This window comes from Coregonus lavaretus (assembly GCF_964263955.1).
Source record: "Coregonus lavaretus genome assembly, chromosome: 15".
Taxonomy (NCBI): domain Eukaryota; kingdom Metazoa; phylum Chordata; class Actinopteri; order Salmoniformes; family Salmonidae; genus Coregonus; species Coregonus lavaretus.
This window is the reverse complement of record NC_140002.1, coordinates 8,635,103-8,656,093: the sequence shown is the minus strand read 5'-3', so window position 1 is coordinate 8,656,093 and position 20,991 is coordinate 8,635,103. Positions and strand designations below refer to the sequence as shown.

The window sequence follows — 20,991 nt, the reverse complement described above, 5'->3', positions numbered from 1 at the left end:
TAGCCTACCAACAATCATCACATGTTGAATCGAGAAACCTTAATTTATTGTGGTGACAAATGAACTGCGTTCGAATAACAGGTGTTGATATACAGGTAACTGACAAAATAAAGTGTCATAATAGGGCGTTGGGCCACCACGAGCCAGAACAGCTTCAATGCACCTTGGCATAGATTCTACAAGTGTCTGGAATTCTATTGGAAGGAAGCGACACCATTCTTCCTCGGAAAATTCCATAATTTGGTGTTTTGTTGATGGTGGTGGAAAATGCTGTCTCAGGCGTCACTCCAGAATCTCCCTTAAGTGTTCGACTGAGTTGAAATCTGGTAACTGAGATGGTTTATATCATTTTCATGCTCATCAAACCATTCAGTGACCACTAATGCACTGTGATTGGGGGAATTGTCATCCTATGAGAGCATAGCCATGGTAGACAAAATAATTACATTCCCAGCATTTTATACATTACACTAAGCATGATAGGTTGTTAATTGCTTAATTAATTCAGGAACCACACCTGTGTAGAAGCACCTGCTTTCAATATACTTTGTATCCCTCGTTTACTCAAATGTTTCCACTATTCTGGCAGTTACCTGTATAACCAACTGTCGTGAAAGTGCGCCCACTTAGTTAGGCGTGTCGCCTGAATGGCCTTATAGCCTACCTGTGGACAGGGGGTGTTCGGTACGAACAACTTGCCTCTTTCCTCTTCTTTTTCCGCCACCTTCTTGTACAGGCGGACTGTTTGTCTCTACTCCGTATTTTTTTTTTTTTTTTTTTTTGATAACAGCTCGGGGAACTGGCAGATAGTCCTACCGCGAGCAAGATATGGGGAACACGGTAACGAGGGATGACTTCGAGTGGGTCTATACGGAGCAACCGCACTGTAGTCGGAGGAAGCAGATACTAGGTAAGCAGCCCATTCTCTTACGTCCGTATCAATAGCCTAATACTCAAAAATACATTGGCCAAAGGAAGGTTATTTTGTTGTCTTGTTGAATGCGATAAATCCTTGCTTACTCCTGTAAAATCCGACAGGCTTAGCCATACTGTCTAAACACTAGGCTATATACATTTCACAATATGGATAAGCCTTTACATAAGGAGTCTCTAATATGTAAACTTTTTATTAATCACCTTTTTTTTTTTTTTTACCATTGGTGATACATGTTTTCATTGATTTACTCATTAATTCAATGAAGCCTAATCATGTTGTACCACCAGAAAGACGCCATTCCCATGCAATGGTGATGTAGAGCGATCACCGTCATTCATATCCTACATCAATGACCACTTGAGTGATAATCTATAGTTTACCAGGTATTTTGATTTCTTGCCACATGACATACTACTGGTGTATTCCTCCTGATATCTGTAGCCTAGTAAATATTGTCTTAGAAGCAGAGGATACAGCCAAGACCGAAACAGGTGCAACCACCTGTTTGACAAGTAAGACAAGTTTTCCCTGCCAAGTAGTGGGCAACTCTGGGTCAAGACGAGGAAATGCAGAAACTACTTTTGAATGGGAGGTTCTTGATTTGTAGGATTTTGGCCATCTGGTTCTGAGGCACTACACAGACAAATATTCATCCTATTAGTTAGCTTTAAGTTTATTTCCTAAAATGCAGTCCTGTAATTCTGATGTGTGTTTAGCCCATTGTACAGATGTAAATCATCGTATGGTTCTGTTGGCCAGTGTGTCTCTGAGATTACTCTGATTTTAAACGTACAACATTTTATCATCCAATCAAATTATTTATAAAGCCCTTTTTACATCAGCAGATGTCACAAAGTGCTTATACAGAAACCCAGCCTAAAACCCCAAACAGCAAGCAATGCAGATGTAGAAGCACAGTGGCTAGGGAAAAACTCCCTAGAAAGGCAGAAACCTTGAGAGGAACCGGGCTCTGAGGGGTTGCCAGTCCTCTTCCGGCTGTGCCGGGTGGAGATTATAAGAGTACATGGCCATTAAGGCCAGATTGTTCTTCAAGATGTTCAAACGTTCATAGATTACCAGCAGGGTCAAATAATAATCACAGTGGTTGTAGCGAGTGCAACAAGTCAGCACCTCAGGAGTAAATGTCAGTTTGCTTTTCATAGCCGAGCATTCAGAGGTCGAGACAGCAGGTGCTGTAGGGAGAGTCTAAAACAGCACGTCCGGTGAACAGGTCAGGGTTCCATTGCCGCAGGCAGAACAGTTGAAACTGGAGCAGCAGCACGACCAGGTGGACTGGGGACAGCCAGGAGTCATCAGGCCGGGTAGACCTGAAGTATTGTCCTAGGGCTCAGGTCCTCCGGGAGGAGAGGGGGAGAGAGAGAATATTAGAGGGAGCATACTTAAATTCACACAGGACACCATATAAGACAGGAGAATTACACCAGATATAACAGACCCTCGGCACATAGACTATTGCAGCATAGATACTGGAGTCTGAGACGGGGGACGCAGGATATAACCCTACACACTTTGCCAAAGCACAGCCCCTACACCATTAGAGGCATATCAACAGACCTCCAACTTACTACCCTGAGACAAGGCTGAGTATAGCCCACGAAGATCTCCTCCACCGCACGAGCCTGAGGGGGTGCAAGACCAGACAGGAAGATAAAGGGCTGTTCAATGTCGGTCCTGGAGGGCCAAAGCACTTCTGGTTTTCATTCTGTCCTTATAATAAGGGACTGATTTCTGGTCCTAGCCACCAGGTGAGTGCAATTAACTAACTGGTAGAACCAAACCAGAAGTGTTTCGGCCCTCCAGGACAGGAATTGAACAGCCCTGTTTAGATGTCATTACACTATAAATAAGGAATCAATGAGTATTTCTATCTGCCAAGTCATCTACTCAAATCAGCTGCATTATAATGTTAAGTCTGTCACGACCAGTGTAAAAGTTATACTGTACCTCAATTTGTCTCCATTCTTTTCTTTTTTACACCCCCTCCTCCTTTCCTCCCTCTCCACAGCCAAGCACCCGGAGATCAAGTCCTTGATGGGCCCTGACCCCCAGCTCAAGTGGGTGGTGACAGCCATGGTCCTGACCCAGGTGCTCTGCTGCTTCCTGGTTCGTGACCTCAGCTGGAAGTGGCTCATCTTCTGGGCCTACATGTTCGGCGGCTGCATCAACCATTCCCTCACGCTCGCCATCCACGACATCTCGCACAATGTGGCCTTCGGCAATAAGGACGCTATGCTCAACCGCCTCTTTGGCATCTTCGCCAACCTACCAATTGGCGTGCCCTACTCCATCAGCTTCAAGAAGTACCACGTGGACCACCACCGCTACCTGGGCGGCCACGGGCTTGACGTGGATGTCCCGACCCGCCTGGAGGCTCGTCTCTTCAGCTCCCCCGCCCGCAAGATCCTGTGGCTCTTCCTGCAGCCGCTATTCTACGCGCTGCGCCCCCTGGTGGTCAACCCCAAGCCCGTAGGCAGGCTTGAGCTGTTGAATTTAATGGTGCAGCTAGCCTTCGATGCTTTCATAGTGTACCTCTGGGGGCTTAGGCCTCTGGTCTACTTGATAGCGGGCTCGCTGTTGTGTATGGGACTGCACCCGATCTCGGGGCACTTTATCGCCGAACACTACATGTACCTGAGCGGGATCGAGACGTACTCCTACTACGGGCCGCTCAACTATATCACCTTTAACGTGGGCTACCACATGGAGCACCACGACTTTCCCAGCATCCCCGGCAGCCGCCTCCCTCAGGTAACTCACCTTTCATGTAGGATAAACTGACTGATTGTGTAGGATGTAGGTGATTTGTAAGGAATGAACTAGACTTACTTTGAGTGTTTGCTTGAGTCTGCCCAGAGTGCCAGATGGGCAGGGTTTGTAGTTTCTGAACTATTATATTTGTTTATTAAGCCAGACAACCTCAAAGGGGCACAGATAAAGTATTTGAAATTATTTCAAAGTAACCCAGGTCTGGATGTGAATTATGATGTGGGTGATATAGGATGTGAACTCATGTAGGATATCAATGGCGAAATGTAGCCACAGTTTTCTGTTGGCTAAAGTGCACGCAATATCATCCCGTTTAGGACAAACCCCTGGCCCCAATGATAGCTGACTCATATCAGTGACATGGCATGCAAATCTAAACCTTGCTGGCATTCCACTGACAATTGTGAAAGATTCAAGGCCGTATTCATAGCGTCTCAGACTCTGAGTAAGAGTGATTTGGCCCCCACCTGTCCATATAATCTTATTTATTATGATCTAAAAAGCTAAACTATTCCCAGATCAGCACTCCTACTCAGATGCTTTATGAATACGGACCCAGAAGCTGCACATAGCTGCTTTCTCTGTGTGGAAAAGGGCCATGCTGACAGACTGACATCAAAGGGACAATGGATACCGAAAAAGTGACTAATAATAATATGCCATTTAGCAGACGCTTTTATCCAAAGCGACTTACAGTCACGCGTGCATACATTTTTGTGTATGGGTGGTCCCAGGGATCGAACCCACTACCTTGGCGTTACAAGCGCCGTGCTCTACCAGCTGAGCTACAGAGGACCACAGAGGTGTGGTAAAACAGAACACATAAACGGCAAGATAGCTTCATCTTGACTGCTGTTATGGGTGGAAGCACAACGCTGCGCAATTAGCTAGCTTTATTACTGTGTGTGTGTCACTAACACTATGAATAGGAGCCAAGGTCTGGATCATTAGTGTACAGCAGTCACTAGGGAGGAATGGTGACACCCAAAACAACAGTTAATAAGAACCTCTGTCTTATCTCTATAGAGATTGTAGAAGTGGAAAAGTTGTTAGCTTACAGTTTCACTGGGGTATAAGGAGCAATAAAGGGTTGTGATGAATGCCTTTTCAATAAAACCATCTCACCCAGCATAGCTGCAGGAAGTAGTGGTGCTGAGACTGCTGCAGCACCCCCTGATAAATAGAAAAATGTAGTAAGAATATTTTTGGGGAAAACATTATTTTAATTATTTGTGTACTGGGCCTTTTATTACTTCTGAATGAGCGGACAAAAATAGAATCTCTCCAAATTACATATTTGTGTCCTTACCTTGAAAGCAGTCTATGGACAAGGAGAGACTGCAATCCACGCTTAAGGCTTGTTTACCTAGCCACTGCCAGCAGCTGCGCTAATAACAGTAAAATACAAGTCATTGAGCTTCACAATCTCTTTCACAGTACTTAGACTTTTTTGGTTAGAAAATGCTACGGAAACAAATAGGTAATTTTGTACTTTGGGTGAACTATCTCTTCAAGCAAAATAAAATGTTATAAAACCATAGCAGTTATGGAACAAATCCAATCCCATGATGCCTCACTACGAGCCTCTAGATACGAGTTTCAGTCATAAACTGTAGAGGAATGCTGCAGGCCCACCCCTGTCAGTTTCGCAGCCTGGCCTACACCTTTCTTTGTTTGTTTCCATAGTGGTGTTCCTGTTCTGTTGATACGGTAACTAAAGCCTTGTTCACACTGCATGCCTTAATGCTCATCAGTTTAGTTTTACTGTTTTGGAATATTGACTGTCCACAGCAAGTTACAAGTGACCAAATCGGATTTGTGTGTTCAGACAGCAGTCAATTTCTGACATGGCTACGCTAGTTGTCATGGTAATGATGGGTGTGTGCACAGTGGTGTAGGCGGATTGGTGGTGCTCGTGCTTCCTATCACCCAGAAGTTATGTAGCCAGCTAAAGTTACAACAATGCCTTCCATTGACAGTTCCCAGTTGCTTTGAATGTTCAAAATCATATTGTAAGAACACTTTTAAAGCCTCAAAGGATAAGATGATCCAACTTTCAAAACAAGTCCTTATTGGCTAGCCAAGGCAGTCAGCTAGCTAGGTAGCTCTTTAGCTTTCTAGCACATTCACTAATTTGTTTGTAAACAATTAACAAGCTAATTGGCTACCACATGTTCTTGTCATACTGTCAAGAGTAGCTAGCAAGCAACAAGATATGCCAAATAAGTCTAAACTACTTGAGGGCAAATAAATCAGATTTGACTGTTCAGACAAGTCACATGGCCAGGAATCTGATTTGTATCTGACTTCAAACCACCTAGGAAATGTATCAGATTCCATGTGCTTTTTGGCTGTTCAGACTTCTGAAAAAGAACAGATTCGAATCGGATAGGCAAATTATTATAATTTTTTGGTCACTTCAAACTGCTAATGTGAACACTGCTTAATACCTTGTAGGCCTATCCCTGACGAAGGCCATGCAGCCGAAACGCGTCAGTTTTTCAACTTTGTTTCCATTGAACATGCCATAAAAATAAAGGCATTTGAATTAATTATATGAAGAGTGCCTTGGTCCTCCTTTCTTTTTGATGACCAATTTACCCCTTTTACTAAAGAGCACCTTATGTCTATGAATCTACTATTGTGTAACTTAGCGCTTCACTCCTTTTTTTTTTTTCTCTACCTTGTAGGCCTACTTGTCAGACGGTCCTGTTTATAACAGTTAGAAAAGACAAAGGCAGACATAGAAACACTAGAATGATAGGGTGACTCAGTGACTTAAGCCTCTTATGAAAGAGTGGAGGAGGAGATTTCAACTGGTTGGTCTAGTTCTATCCTGACTTGATGACGTAGTAGTTTGACAGCTTATACCATATTTTAGGATTGTTCACGTTGAAGTTCAAAACGTTATCATTCTTGTTAGGAGTGGACATTTTGTTTTCTGGTTACAGGCATGTGGCTCATGCATATGAAACAGACAAAACATAAACAGTAATGTGTTTGGATATGTACTTGTTTGAACAATGTACTCCTGTTTTATGTTTTACCCCATTTATTAATTTAGTTACTATGGATACAGGGATATCTCACATGTTTGACAAGTTTTATGTTTTAGACCCTCACTTTTCCTCAAACTATTGGCATCTTGAAATGCCTTTGTCTCTCCCACTGGTCAAGCAACTAATCAAAGTTAATTTGTATACTAGTTCTTTGTACAGATAGCCTTACAAAAGATGTATCCCATCCTCTGAGTGAGCTTTGTTTAGTCCCTTCTACCTGGGGTCATGAACTAAAGCTATACTGAACAAAAATATAAACGCAACAATTTCAAAGATTTTACTGAGTTACAGTTCATAGAAGGAAATCAGTCAATTGAAATGTGTTCATTAGGCCCTAATCTATGGATTTCACATGACTGGGCAGGGGAGCAGCCATGGGTGGGCCTGGGAGGGCATAGACCCACCCACTGGGGAGCCAGGCTAATCAGAATGAGTTTTTGTTCAGTAGAAAAACTTAGCCATAGATCAGGGTCAGTATTCATAAAGTGTAAGAGTGCTGATCTAGAATCAGGTCGTTGTTCCCCCCTGTCCATGTAATCTTATTTATTATCATCTAAAAGGCCAAACTGATCAGAACTCTTACTGAGATGCTTTGTGAATACTGTGTCTTTACCCTACTAATGGATCCATTGACTATCATCCTCCATGTGAGTTCTCACTGCTGTGCTATTTACTCACCCCTTCACATTAGAACAAAAATTAACTTTCTCTCGCTCCCTCATTCCTCTTTTGTTCAGGTGAAGAAGATGGCTCCAGAGTTCTATGATGATTTACCCCAGCATGACTCATGGATACGGGTGCTCTGGGACTTTGTGTTTTGTGATTCGCTGGGACCTTACTCCAGAATTAAACGCACCTTTCCATTGGCTAAGCAAGACTAAGAGCCCATGCTCTTGATCTTCTGACCAATGATCTTCCACAAGCGCGGCTTGACAACCCAGCTGGGGGGGGGGGGGGGGGGGAGGAGGAGGAGGAGGAGGAGGAGGAGGAGGAAGGGGGGGGGGAGGAGGAGGAAGGGGGGGGGGGGGAGGAGGAGGAAGAAGGGGGGGGGGAGGAGGAGGAAGGGGGGGAGGAGGAGGAAGGGGGGGGGGGGGAGGAGGAAGAAGGAGGGAAGGGGGGGGAGGAGGAGGAGGAGGAGGAAGGGGGGGGGAGGGAGGAGGAGGAGGAAGAAGGAGGGGGAGGAGGAAGAAGGAGGGAAGGGGGGGAGGAGGAGGAGGAGGAGGAGGAAGAAGGGGAGGAGGAAGAAGGAGGGGGAGGAAGAGGGGGGGGGAGGAGGAGGAGGAAGAAGGAGGGAAGGGGGGGAGGAGGAGGAGGAGGAAGGGGGGGAGGAGGAAGAAGGAGGGGGAGGAAGAAGGGGGGGAGAGGAGGAGGAGGAGGAAGAAGGAGGGAAGGGGGGGAGGAGGAGGAGGAGGAGGAAGAAGGAGGGGGAGGAAGAAGGGGGGGGGGGGGAGGAGGAGGAGGAGGAAGAAGGAGGGGGGAGGAGGAGGAGGAGGAAGAAGGAGGGGAGGGGGGGGAGGGGGGGTGAAAGTCTTCTCATTTCTTGTCCAGATCTTTTACTCTGCAGACAAGGCTGACGTGCTGGTGTCACATTCAACCCACCAGCATTAAAAGACAACACTTTTTTGAATGTTATGTTACTATATATATATATATAGTGAACTATTCTATCCAGATTTATTTTATAAACTGTGTACAATAAAAGGTACTCAGCTGACTGTGTGATGTCATAGATCATTTATAAATAATTTATCATAGAAAAAATATTGTGGCTGTGATAATAAATATAAAAAGTTGCAGTTGTGACGGTTAGATTTGTTTTATTCCCTCCTTCAAAGCCCCCAGAAAAGCTGTCTATTTGTACATTCATTTCCTGGATCATGTTCATTATGCACCAAATTTACTGAAATGGGGATGAACTACCTGAACTTGTCCATTAAGAAACACTTTTGTTTTATGTTGCAAAATGTTTTTAAATGTTTCTGTCGTGTGCCCTAAATCCCATCTTGGATTAATGATTCACTCACTGGAGACTTCTCATAACTCACAATATTGAACTAACTTGTTACAGTATTAGTAATTCTTATGGATTATTGGATCAGTCTTCTAGAGTACAGATGTTACTACTAGATGGCAGCAGTTTGAATTCTTAATATTCCCTGATCTGTGTTGCAACTGCAATAAGTAAATATGTGCCTTAACTACAATCGGTTTTATCTGGCTGCGCCTCCAAGAAATATGGTTGTTGACATACAACGATAAGCAAACACTAAAATCCTTTAGGCTCTTGTGTTTTACATACCATGCACCGCTCTCGTACCCTGCTTAGAGTATTGCAGAGAACCATGGGAGGGCACATGAGTTTGGCTCACACCATAGTTCTAAAACCTAGAGGGGTGCAGCTATCTTTTCCATTTATTGCTTTTGTGACGACTCAAGGTAGCACCATGGAGGGCTGTGTCCATTTTCCAAGAAGTCAATTCTAACTATGTGGCTCACATACAATGTGAGTCCCAAATGGCACCCTGTTACCTATATAGTGCACTACTTTTGACGAGACCCCTATGGGCCTCGGTCAGAAGTAGTGCACTTTATTAGGGACATTGCCCAAGTGACGTGGAATGTCACCTCCCAGGTGTTCAGTGAGGTGAAACGTTGCAAACAGAAATGTAATGTATAGAGTTTGATTCCCTATTCTGCTGGACAGACAATTATATATGTTCTACACGATATGTTTAAATGTGCAACATTTTGAATGTTCCACCTCACTGAACACAGCCCTGGTAACGTTGCATAACGTTCAGATAGAAAGCTGATTCCATATTCAACCTGACAGGCAATCATTGTTCTATACAAGGTATTTCTATCTATCTAATCGTTCTGTAACGTTGCACCCTCCTGAACACTGCCCTGGTAACATACAGTATTAAAGCACATGTCATTCCATGCATTGGAATTAGGATTAGAGGGATTTTATTATCCTGAGATTGAAACATTTGTTTGGCAAGTGTCACGTCTTTAAAACACAATATCATAATGAAATGTCAAACATGCAGTAGAAATACACGATGCAAATAAATAAGCAAGTCAATATAACATGGAGTGGTTGAAGCTGTACAGGTGGGTGGAGAGGAGGGACAGGCCTGTGTGCCAGGGGTACAGTTCAGTTTAAAGGACACATTGATAAGTCACCACTCCACAAAAACATACCTTTAATCAACATTGACTGTAGTTGACTATTGACCAGACACACCCTCCTTAATCTCTCTGCATTACCTCAAGTGGACACAAGGAGGGGATGCTTTTCAAATAGCCATAACAATGCTGATGATTTTCAATGTTATTTTGGCCTACTGACTGGGTGGGGCATAACCCCAAACAAATTGTCCAGTCACCTTGCTGTAATATTGATGTGTTAGCCTTGATGCTAGCCTGTCTCTGCTTTGTGGCAAGGTTACAACGAAGGAATTGGCTAAGGCAGAAACCGACTAGCACACTTGAATGTTACTAGTGAAACTTCACCCAGGAGCTTAAATCAACCCACATAGTACCCAGTGGGATACATCAAGAAGGGACTGAGTTTGTGTTCGGCGGGCACGTTGTTGGTGCCCTCGTGTGCCTGGCGGCGGTAGTAGCGCCGCAGGGCTGGGCTGCCCGGGTGGCACTGGCGCACGTGGAGGAAGTACTCTTCGGGACGGTTGGACGTGTAGCCACAGTCCTCGCACACAAAGATCTTGGAGCGGCGCTGGCGGTAGGCGTACTGCTGGCGCACGCTATGGATCTTCCTCAGGTGGGATTCAAGGGAGCAGCGCTGGGTGAAGGCCTTGTCGCACAGCTCGCAGCGGTACGGACGGATACCTGGCAGGAGGGGAGAGCGGGTGAGGAGAGTGTGTGAGGGGGGGTTGAAGACGGAGTAGTGTGTGTGTTTTCACTCCTCTCACCTGTGTGTGTGCGCATGTGCCTCTTGAGGTCGAAGGTGTCGTTGAAGCCCTTGCCACAGTAGCGACAGGGGTGTCTCTTCACCATGCTGTGGCACTTGAGGTGGCGCGTCAACATGCGCTGCAGGGGAAACACCTTGTGACACACCGAACACAGGAAGTCACCCGAGCTGGGGGGGACACGGGGGCGGGGCTGAGGGAAAGAAGACAGGAACACGTCGGTTATGACACAGACACTGCTTCAATTTAATGTAAACTCTTTGATAAGGGACTCTAGGACACATTCAATCAAACATGGTTTTCATGAGTTGTGAACTTCCTTTTACAGCATATCACAAAGATTTCCAGGTTTCCTCTGAGTGATGAACAAGACTTGGAAGGATGGCATTCCGAGACTATCTACCTATACATAACTGTGTTTCACAGCAACCAACAGACATTTCATAGACACCAGTGTCTCATAGAAATGCAGTGGGAGTTTACCTTGGCTCTGGAGGCCAGTGCCAGTGCAGCAGGGAGGTAGAAATGACCCTGGCCCATGGTCTGGGACAGAAGATTGGACCAACCTTGGCCCCTGTTTGGCCCGACCTCTGGTCCTTCCCCTGGTACTGGTCCTGTTCCGCCTATTGGCCCTGCCCAAAGTCCTGGTCCTGAGGAGGGGATAGCTGGCTCAGGCAGAGCCACATATTTAGGGGAGTCAGGGCAGGTGACTGTTGTAGACTGCACCTCAGCATTCTCACACACTGAAAAGGTAAGAGACAAAGACTCAAAACACGCATAGACATTCATTAAAAATAACCAACCTATGAGGCAACACCAGTATCAAACTGCCTGTGAGGCTATTCTATAATATTCTGTCATCTGATAAAACAAACCTGTAACTTTCCTAAAAATGACAACAATACAATTCAAACTAAATGCAAATACGGATTGTCTGTATTAATAATAATAATAATAATTAGGATTTTTTTTCTTCAACAAAAATAATACATTGTAATAAATACAGTAAAGATCGAACAAAATAATGAGGCTCCCACACAGTGGTCTTTTATTGTCCCCAGCACAAGGTGCACCTGTATAATGAACATGCTGTTTAATCAGCTTCTTATATGCCACACCTGTCAGGTGGATGGATTATCTTGGCGAAGGAGAAATGCTCACTAACAGGGATGTAAACAAATTTGTGCACAAAAGTTGAGCGAAATAAGCTTTTTGTGCGTATGGAAAATTTCTGGGATGTTTTAATTCAGCTCATGAAACATGGGACCAACACTTTACATGTAGTTTCTCTTTCTCCCTTTTCTTGCACATTTACTATTTTCTCAGATACTACTATTAACAACAGTAGAAGAAGAAGAAAAATAATACTTGTCTTCTTGAACAATATGAATAAACATATCCAGAACTGACCTGTTCTGTTGTCCTCTTTCCAGTCTGTCTGCTCTGGGTCTCTCCACCTCCATCCTCCACATGCCCCCTGTTTCTTCTTTTTCTTATTCAGTAGGAACGACCGCGGCATCCTCTCTTTCTCTCTCTCGCTCTCGTCTCTGTATGAATCTGCTACTTTCTGACTCAGGCTACTGTCAAATGCTCCTGCGTCCCACCACTTTGGTTTTGTGTTCAGCTACAGGACCAGGTATCACCTTACACCCCCCCACTCACCGTTGGCCATCCCCTCCCCACCCTGCCTTTACCCTCTAACCAACCTCCGTCCAGATAGCTCAAGAAAATCACAGCGCTCATTTCCATAACACTCATTTCGATGGTTGGGGTGGGGTGGGTTGGGGTGGGGGAGGCTTTTTTACTGGTGCACACCTGTGTTGACTGTGCGCGTGCGCCTCTTTTAACTGGTCCCCCACTGGTTTGCATGCCAGGCAGTGAGAATCTGGCCTCCACATTCAAGTGGACCCTGTCATGCAAATGTGGGCCCGGCTGTGCCTGGACAGAGGACACGGTCGGAGTAACAGGAGCACGCACAGAAGAGCCACAGCCTGAACTGCTAGGAAAATAAGCCTTTTCTCCCCCCCCCCCCCCCCGCTCGGATTGTCTGGTGGATTTCGGTCTCAGACAATGGCCATTCAAATGCAATAGAAAGGGCTAACTCATCTACTGTTTGTCCTCCGTTGACTGCTCGGTTTAGAGAAACTGATAAAACTTGTAAGCGTTCCATCCCCACTCACGGCTGTTGATTTATTGAGTGAATGCTTCTGGAAATAGACAGTTGAATGTGGCAGGTGAATGCACAGATATCCCTCCATTCAAACTGCTATTCAAAATCCACTGGAAACAAACTGTCATTGGAATGATGGAATTGAAAGGAAATTATTGGTATAATAAATATGGTGAAAAGTCCCTCTAGTCTACACCTTCATTGATCAAAAAAGCTTCATAAAGCTTTTACACTTGTGGGAAGTAGTGAACGAGTGCACACTTCAGGAGAAAGGTGATATTATTGGGACACACCCAGTGTGTCCTCCCATGTGTTAGGCTACCTATTTCTATGTTATTGGTATCTACAAAAACACTACAAGCCAGTTTCTTGGACACATATTAAGCCTAGTCCTGGACCAAAAAGACTTTCAATGGAGATTCTTCACTGCACGAGTCTCGACTTAATCTAGGTTCAAGAAACCAGTCCTTATGTTCCTTAAAATCAATGAGAGAGAGAGAGACGGGGGAGAGAGCGAGAGAGAGAGAGAGAGAGAGAGAGCTCCTGCATTTTTCAGCATGTTTTTACAAAATATATAGATTTAGAGTTAGATAAACTTGGATTTTTTGGCAGGGACATACACAGGATGCTACCCTCCACAACATAACCTTCACTCCAAACCAAAACTCCAAACCTACAACCTGATTTTGGACGGAATTACCTGGAAGGCTTTCTCCTATCAAGGATTACTATTCCCATGCTATACAGCAAATGCTCTGGCAAACAAACAGAAACCTGAAAACACCATCCAACCTCGAACTGAGTGAGTAATGTTCAGTCTGAAGCTATTTTTTACTTTCCAAAACCAAGAAGAAAAATACATTACAATGTTATTTTTACTTTCTAAGGACTGAATGCTAAGGCTACCAAGCTTGCTAGGACAATAATATAAATCTCTATAAATATGGAACAGTATTGGTACAGGGCAACCCCAAACAGTTTCAGCTGGACTTTCACCTAATCAAAGAAATAGCTCAGCAGGAGAAGCTCTCCCTTGAGAAAGATACCCCCACCCTGAGCGGGTCAGACCAGACCTCTTCATTAAATAACCCCACTGACGAGCAACCCCAAGTGGAAAGTCAACTTCCCAGCACAGAGTACTACTCCCTCATTGAAATGAAGGATAAATTCACCCAGCTGGAGGTAAGGCAGGTGGAGCTGGAACAGCAGGTGATTACACTCCAGTCAGCACAGACTCAGACAACAGTCCAGCACAACAACACCCCCTTAACTAGACCTGGAGAGCTAGAGGTGGAGAGAGACATGTCTGCACTCTGGACTGTGGTGAGACAACATCAACTGGAGAAAGAACAGGAGCAGGAGAAGAACAGAGCACTAGAGGAGAGGATCAGAGTGCTGGAGGAGAAGGTGAGAACGATGACGGATGACAGAGAACAACCCGTTAAAGAGGTGGCCACCCCCGCAGAGAAGCCAGCAGAACAGCCCACCTCAGATCCTGACCAAAGTCTCAACACCGCAGCAGAACAGTACACCCTAGACCCTGACCATAGCCTCGACAAACAAATGAAGAACCCCAAGCCCAGGGGATCCCAACCCCTCTGAGCACCCCCTGATAGCCTTCCTGACGACCCCCCCACACCCACTGTGGACATACACAAGCCACAGATTGTACTCCTTATGGACTCAAACGGGAAATACATACAAGAAAATAAACGTTTTCCCAAACACAGTGTCTAAACTCTGGTGTCCAAACACCCAGCGCACCCTAGACCTTCTGTCTGAGGACCAACTAGGATCACCCAACCACATAATAATATACACAGGCACAAACGACCTGAGAACACAGCAGGAAAGGGTGGCCACAGCACTCAAGTGGTTGTCTCAACCCTGCTACCACAAAAAGACTTCCACCCTGCTACCATACAGCAGGTAAACGCAAGTATTTCCCTTGACTGTGCCTCAAAACCAAATGTCTACCTGGCCCACCACTCCACCCTGGACTTGAACAGCCTTTACGACCAGGTCCACCTATACAAGGCAGCAGTGCCCCCCCCCCCCCCCCCCCGACTACTTTATCACTGACCTCAGACCAGAGTCTCTCAGAGCGTTCACAGTCAGCCCACTGACACCCCTATCAGACCACAGCAAAATCACAGTCTACTTGAACAGAGCAATACTCAATCATGAGGCATCAAAGCCAAAGGAACTGAATAATATTAAGAAATGCTATAGATGGAAGGAAAGTAGTGTCGAAACCTACCAAAAAACTACCAGTCCCTTTTAGACAACTTCCTGGACAAAACTTTCCACTGTAATAGTGAAGGAGTAAACTTGGCAGTAGAAAACCTAAACAGTATATTTGACCTCTCAGCTTCGCTATCAAATCTAAAAATCTCTAACAGTAAACTGAAGAAAAGTTACAATAATGACAAATGGTTTGATAAAGAATGCAAAAACCTAAGAAAGAAATTGAGAAACCTATTCAACCAAAAACATAGAGACCCAGAAAACCTGAGCCTACGCCTTCACTATGGTGAATCACTAAAACAATACAGAAATAAACTATGGAAAAAGAAGGAACAGCATGTCAGAAATCAGCTCAATGTAATTGAAGAATCGATAGACTGGAAAACACTAAACAAACAACAACACGAAGAGATATCTATCTAAAACGAAGATGTATGGGTAAACCACTTCTCCAATCTTTTTGGCCCTATAACAAAGAACAAAGAGCAAAAAAATATACATGATCAAATGCAAATCTTAGAATCAACTATTAAAGAATACCAGAACCCACTGGATTCTCCAATTACATTGAATGAACTACAGGACAAAATACAAACCCTCCAACCCAAAAAGGCCAGTGGTGTTGATGGTATCCTCAATTAAATTATAAAATACACAGGCCACAAATTCCAATTGGCTATACTTAAACTCTTTAATATCATCCTTAGCTCTGGCATCTTCCCCAATATTTGGAATCAAGGACTGATCACCCCATCCACAAAAGTGGAGATAAATTTGACCCCAATAACTACCGTGGGATATGCGTCAACAGCAACCTTGGGAAAATCCTCTGCATTGTCATTAACAGCAGACTAGTTCATTTCCTCAGTGAAAACAATGTACTGAGCAAATGTCAAATTGGCTTTTTACTAAATTACCGTACGACAGACCACGTATTCACCCCGCACACCCTAATTGACAAACAAACAAACCAAAACAAAGGCAAAGTCTTCTCATGCTTTGTTGATTTCAAAAAAGCTTTTGACTCAATTTCGCATGAGAGTCTGCTATACAAATTGATGAAAAGTGGGGTTGGAGGAAAAACATACAACATTATAAAATCCATGTACACAAACAACAAGTGTGTGGTTTAAATTGGCAAAAAACACAAATTTCTTTCCACAGGGCCGTGGGGTGAGACAGGGATGCAGTTTAAGCCCCACGCTCTTCAAAATATATACAGTGGGGGAAAAAAGTATTTAGTCAGCCACCAATTGTGCAAGTTCTCCCACTTAAAAATATGAGAGAGGCCTGTAATTTTCATCATAGGTACACGTCAACTATGACAGACAAAATAATTTTAAAAAATCCAGAAAATCACATTGTAGGATTTTTTATGAATTTATTTGCAAATTATGGTGGAAAATAAGTATTTGGTCAATAACAAAAGTTTCTCAATTCTTTGTTATATACCCTTTGTTGGCAATGACACAGCTCAAACGTTTTCTGTAAGTCTTCACAAGGTTTTCACACACTGTTGCTGGTATTTTGGCCCATTCCTCCATGCAGATCTCCTCTAGAGCAGTAATGTTTTGGGGCTGTCGCTGGGCAACACGGACTTTCAACTCCCTCCAAAGATTTTCTATGGGGTTGAGATCTGGAGACTGGCTAGGCCACTCCAGGACCTTGAAATGCTTCTTACGAAGCCACTCCTTCGTTGCCCGGGCGGTGTGTTTGGGATCATTGTCATGCTGAAAGACCCAGCCACGTTTCATCTTCAATGCCCTTGCTGATGGAAGGAGGTTTTCACTCAAAATCTCACGATACATGGCCCCATTCATTCTTTCCTTTACACAGATCAGTCGTCCTGGTCCCTTTGCAGAAAAACAGCCCCAAAGCATGATGTTTCCACCCCCATGCTTCACAGTAGGTATGGTGTTCTTTGGATGCAACTCAGCATTCTTTGTCCTCCAAACACGACGAGTTGAGTTTTTACCAAAAAGTTCTATTTTGGTTTCATCTGACCATATGACATTCTCCCAATCCTCTTCTGGATCATCCAAATGCACTCTAGCAAACTTCAGACGGGCCTGGACATGTACTGGCTTAAGCAGGGGGACACGTCTGGCACTGCAGGATTTGAGTCCCTGGCGGCGTAGTGTGTTACTGATGGTAGGCTATGTTACTTTGGTCCCAGCTCTCTGCAGGTCATTCACTAGGTCCCCCCGTGTGGTTCTGGGATTTTTGCTCACCGTTCTTGTGATCATTTTGACCCCACGGGGTGAGATCTTGCGTGGAGCCCCAGATCGAGGGAGATTATCAGTGGTCTTGTATGTCTTCCATTTCCTAATAATTGCTCCCACAGTTGATTTCTTCAAACCAAGCTGCTTACCTATTGCAGATTCAGTCTTCCCAGCCTGGTGCAGGTCTACAATTTTGTTTCTGGTGTCCTTTGACAGCTCTTTGGTCTTGGCCATAGTGGAGTTTGGAGTGTGACTGTTTGAGGTTGTGGACAGGTGTCTTTTATACTGATAACAAGTTCAAACAGGTGCCATTAATACAGGTAACGAGTGAAGGACAGAGGAGCCTCTTAAAGAAGAAGTTACAGGTCTGTGAGAGCCAGAAATCTTGCTTGTTTGTAGGTGACCAAATACTTGTTTTCCACCATAATTTGCAAATAAATTCATTAAAAATCCTACAATGTGATTTTCGGGATTTTTTCCCCTCATTTTGTCTGTCATAGTTGACGTGTACCTATGCACAATTGGTGGCTGACTAAATACTTTTTTCCCCACTGTATCAACAAATTGGCGAGGGCACTAGCACAGTCTGCAGCACCCGGCCTCACCCTACTAGAATCTGAAGTAAAATGTATAATGTTTGCTGATGATCTAGTGCTTCTGTCACCAACCAAGGAAGGCCTACAGCAGTACCTAGATCTTCTGCACAGATTCTGCCAGACCTGGGCCCTGACAGTAAATCTCAGTAAGACAAAAATAATGGTGTTCCAAAAAAGGTCCAGTTGCCAGGACCACAAATACAAATTCCATCTAGACACCGTTGCCCTAGAGCACACAAAAAACTATACAGTTGAAGTCGGAAGTTTACATACACCTTAGCCAAATACATTTAAACTCAGTTTTTCACTATTCCTGACATTTAATCCTAGTAAACCTTCCCTGTCTTAGGTCAGTTAGGATCACCACTTTATTTTAAGAATGTGAAATGTCAGAATAATAGTAGAGAGAATGGTTTATTTCAGCTTTTATTTCTTTCATCACATTCCCAGTGGGTCAGAAGTTTACATACACTCAATTAGTATTTGGTAGCATTGCCTTTAAATTGTTTAACGTTTCGGGTAGTCTTCCACAAGCTTCCCACAATAAGTTGGGTGAATTTTGGCCCATTCCTCCTGACAGAGCTGGTGTAACTGAATCAGGTTTGTAGGCCTCCTTGCTCGCACACACTTTTTCAGTTCTGCCCACACATTTTCTATAGGATTCCGGTCAGGGCTTTGTGATGGCCACTCCAATACCTTGACTTTGTTGTCCTTAAGCCATTTTTCCACAAACAGTTCTATTTTTGTTTAATCAGACCAGAGGACATTTCTCAAAAAAGTACAATCTTTGTCCCCATGTGCAGTTGCAAACCGTAGTCTGGATTTTTTATGGCGGTTTTGGAGCAGTGGCTTCTTCCTTGCTGAGCGGTATGACGGCTGCGTGGTCCCATGGTGTTTATACTTGCGTACTATTGTACATCCACAGGTACACCTCCAATTGACTCAAATTATGTCAATTACCCTATCAGAAGCTTCTAAAGCCATGACATCATTTTCTGGAATTTTCCAAGTTGTTTAAAGGCACAGTCAACTTAGTGTATGTAAACTTCTGACCCACTGGAATTGTGATACAGTGAATTATAAGTGAAATAATCTGTCTGTAAACAATTGTTGGACAAATTACTTGTGTCTTGCACAAAGTAGATGTCCTAACCGACTTTCCAAAACTATAGTTTGTTAACAAGAAATGTGTGGTTGAAAAATGAGTTTTAATGACTCCAACCTATGTGTATGTAAACTTCCGACTTCAACTGTACATACCTCGGCCTAAACATCAGCGCCACAGGTAACTTCCACAAAGCTGTGAACGATCTGAGAGACAAGGCAAGAAGGGCTTTCTATGCCATCAAAGGAACATAACATTTGACATTCCAGTTAGGATCTGGCTAAAAATACTTGAATCAGTTATAGAACCCATTGCCCTTTATGGTTGTGAGGTCTGGGGTCTGCTCACCAACCAAGAATTCACAAAATGGGACAAACACCAAATTGAGACTCTGCATGCAGAATTCTGCAAAAATATCCTCTGTGTACAACGAAAAACACAAAATAATGCATGCAGAGCACAATTAGGCCGATACCCGCTAATTATCATAATCCAGAAAAGAGACGTTAAATTCTATAACCACTTAAAAGGAAGCGATTCCCAAACCTTCCATAACAAAGCTATCACCTACAGAGAGATTAACTTAAGAGTCCCCTAAGCAAGCTGGTCCTGGGGCTCTGTTCACAAACACAAACAGACCCCACAGAGCCCCAGGACAACAACACAATTAGACCCAACTAAATCATGAGAAAACAAAAAGAGAATTACTTGACACATTGGAAATATTTTATTTTTAAAACAGAGCAAACTAGAATGCTATTTGGCCCTAAACAGAGAGCACACAGTGGCAGAATACCTGACCACTGTGACTGACCCAAACTTAAGGAAAGCTTTGACTATGTGCTGACTCAGTGAGCATAGCCTTGCTATTGAGAAAGGCCGCCGTAGGAAGACCGTGCTCTCAAGAGAAGACAGGCTATGTACACACTGCCCACAAAATGAGGCGGAAACTGAACTGCACTTCCTAACCTCCTGCCAAATGTATGACCATATTAGAGAAAACAAACCCAATTTTGATGAACTCCCTTATCTACTGGGTGAAATACCACAGTGTGCCATCACAGCAGCAAGATTTGTGCCACAAGAAAGGGCAAACACCATTGTACATACAACCCATATTTATGTTCATTTATTTTCCCATTTGTACTTTAACTATTTGCACATTGTTACAACACTGTATATATACATAATATGACATTGAAATGTCTTTATTCTTTTGGAACTTCTGAGTGTAATATTTACTGTTAATAGGTATTGTTTAATTCATCTACTTCACTTGCTTTGAATTGAATTGAATTCAGAGAGAGAGAGAGAGAGAGAGAGAGAGAGAGAGAGAGAGAGAGAGAGAGAGAGAGAGAGAGAGAGAACAGAACTCTGTTTGGCTCATTTCACTGGACTCTGAATGGCAAATACAGCTGCAGCAGCCAGACACAAAACCCCAACATGCAAATGCCATAGAGGTCAACAGAAAAACATCCCAACACCACAGCAAGAGAATCCTTCAGCTTAGAAAGGTTTTCAATTGTCTTCATAAACTGTCAGTAGCACGGATGGGGCTAAAGAAAAAGTGTAAGCCTCAGAGGTTGTTACTGTAAGGCAGGGGTGTCAAACTCATTCCACGGACGGCCGACTGTCTGCGGGTTTTAGTTTTTTCCTTTAAATTAAGCCCTAGACAACCAGGTGAGGGGAGTTCCTTACTAATTGACCTTAATTAATCAATCAAGTATAAGTAACGAGTGAAAACCTACAGACACTCGTCCATCTGTGGAATGAGTTTTGCATGTGCTGTAAGGTCAAGCAAAAAAGGGTTGGGGAGGTCCTGAGGGAGGGATGGGATTGTTGGTTTTATTCTTTCCTTTGTCTTAAGTCTCTGTCTGTGTGCATACAATTCATAAATAATCACAAAATAATCACACACAAAAATACAACAAAG

At 43.8% G+C, this 20,991-nt stretch overlaps 2 protein-coding genes across 2 annotated transcripts; one reads left to right on the top strand and one right to left on the bottom strand.

Annotated features, from left to right (window-relative positions):
- Nucleotides 1-683: 683 nt before the first annotated feature.
- LOC311142145 (sphingolipid delta(4)-desaturase/C4-monooxygenase DES2-like) lies at nucleotides 684-7,664 on the top strand (the record flags this gene model as incomplete). The annotated part of the gene is made up of 3 exons (XM_084177738.1): nucleotides 684-910; nucleotides 2,964-3,706; nucleotides 7,521-7,664. Exons 1-3 carry the CDS (start codon nucleotides 829-831, stop codon nucleotides 7,662-7,664), a joined length of 969 nt encoding a protein of 322 aa, XP_084033864.1. The 5' UTR covers nucleotides 684-828.
- A 1,004-nt stretch (nucleotides 7,665-8,668) lies between these two features.
- On the bottom strand, nucleotides 8,669-11,345 carry LOC311142483 (putative transcription factor Ovo-like 1). Its single transcript, XM_084178133.1, has 3 exons — nucleotides 11,202-11,345; nucleotides 10,722-10,911; nucleotides 8,669-10,638 (listed from the first exon to the last, which is right to left on the bottom strand). Exons 1-3 carry the CDS (start codon nucleotides 11,256-11,258, stop codon nucleotides 10,316-10,318), a joined length of 570 nt encoding a protein of 189 aa, XP_084034259.1. The 5' UTR covers nucleotides 11,259-11,345; the 3' UTR covers nucleotides 8,669-10,315.
- Nucleotides 11,346-20,991: the final 9,646 nt, after the last annotated feature.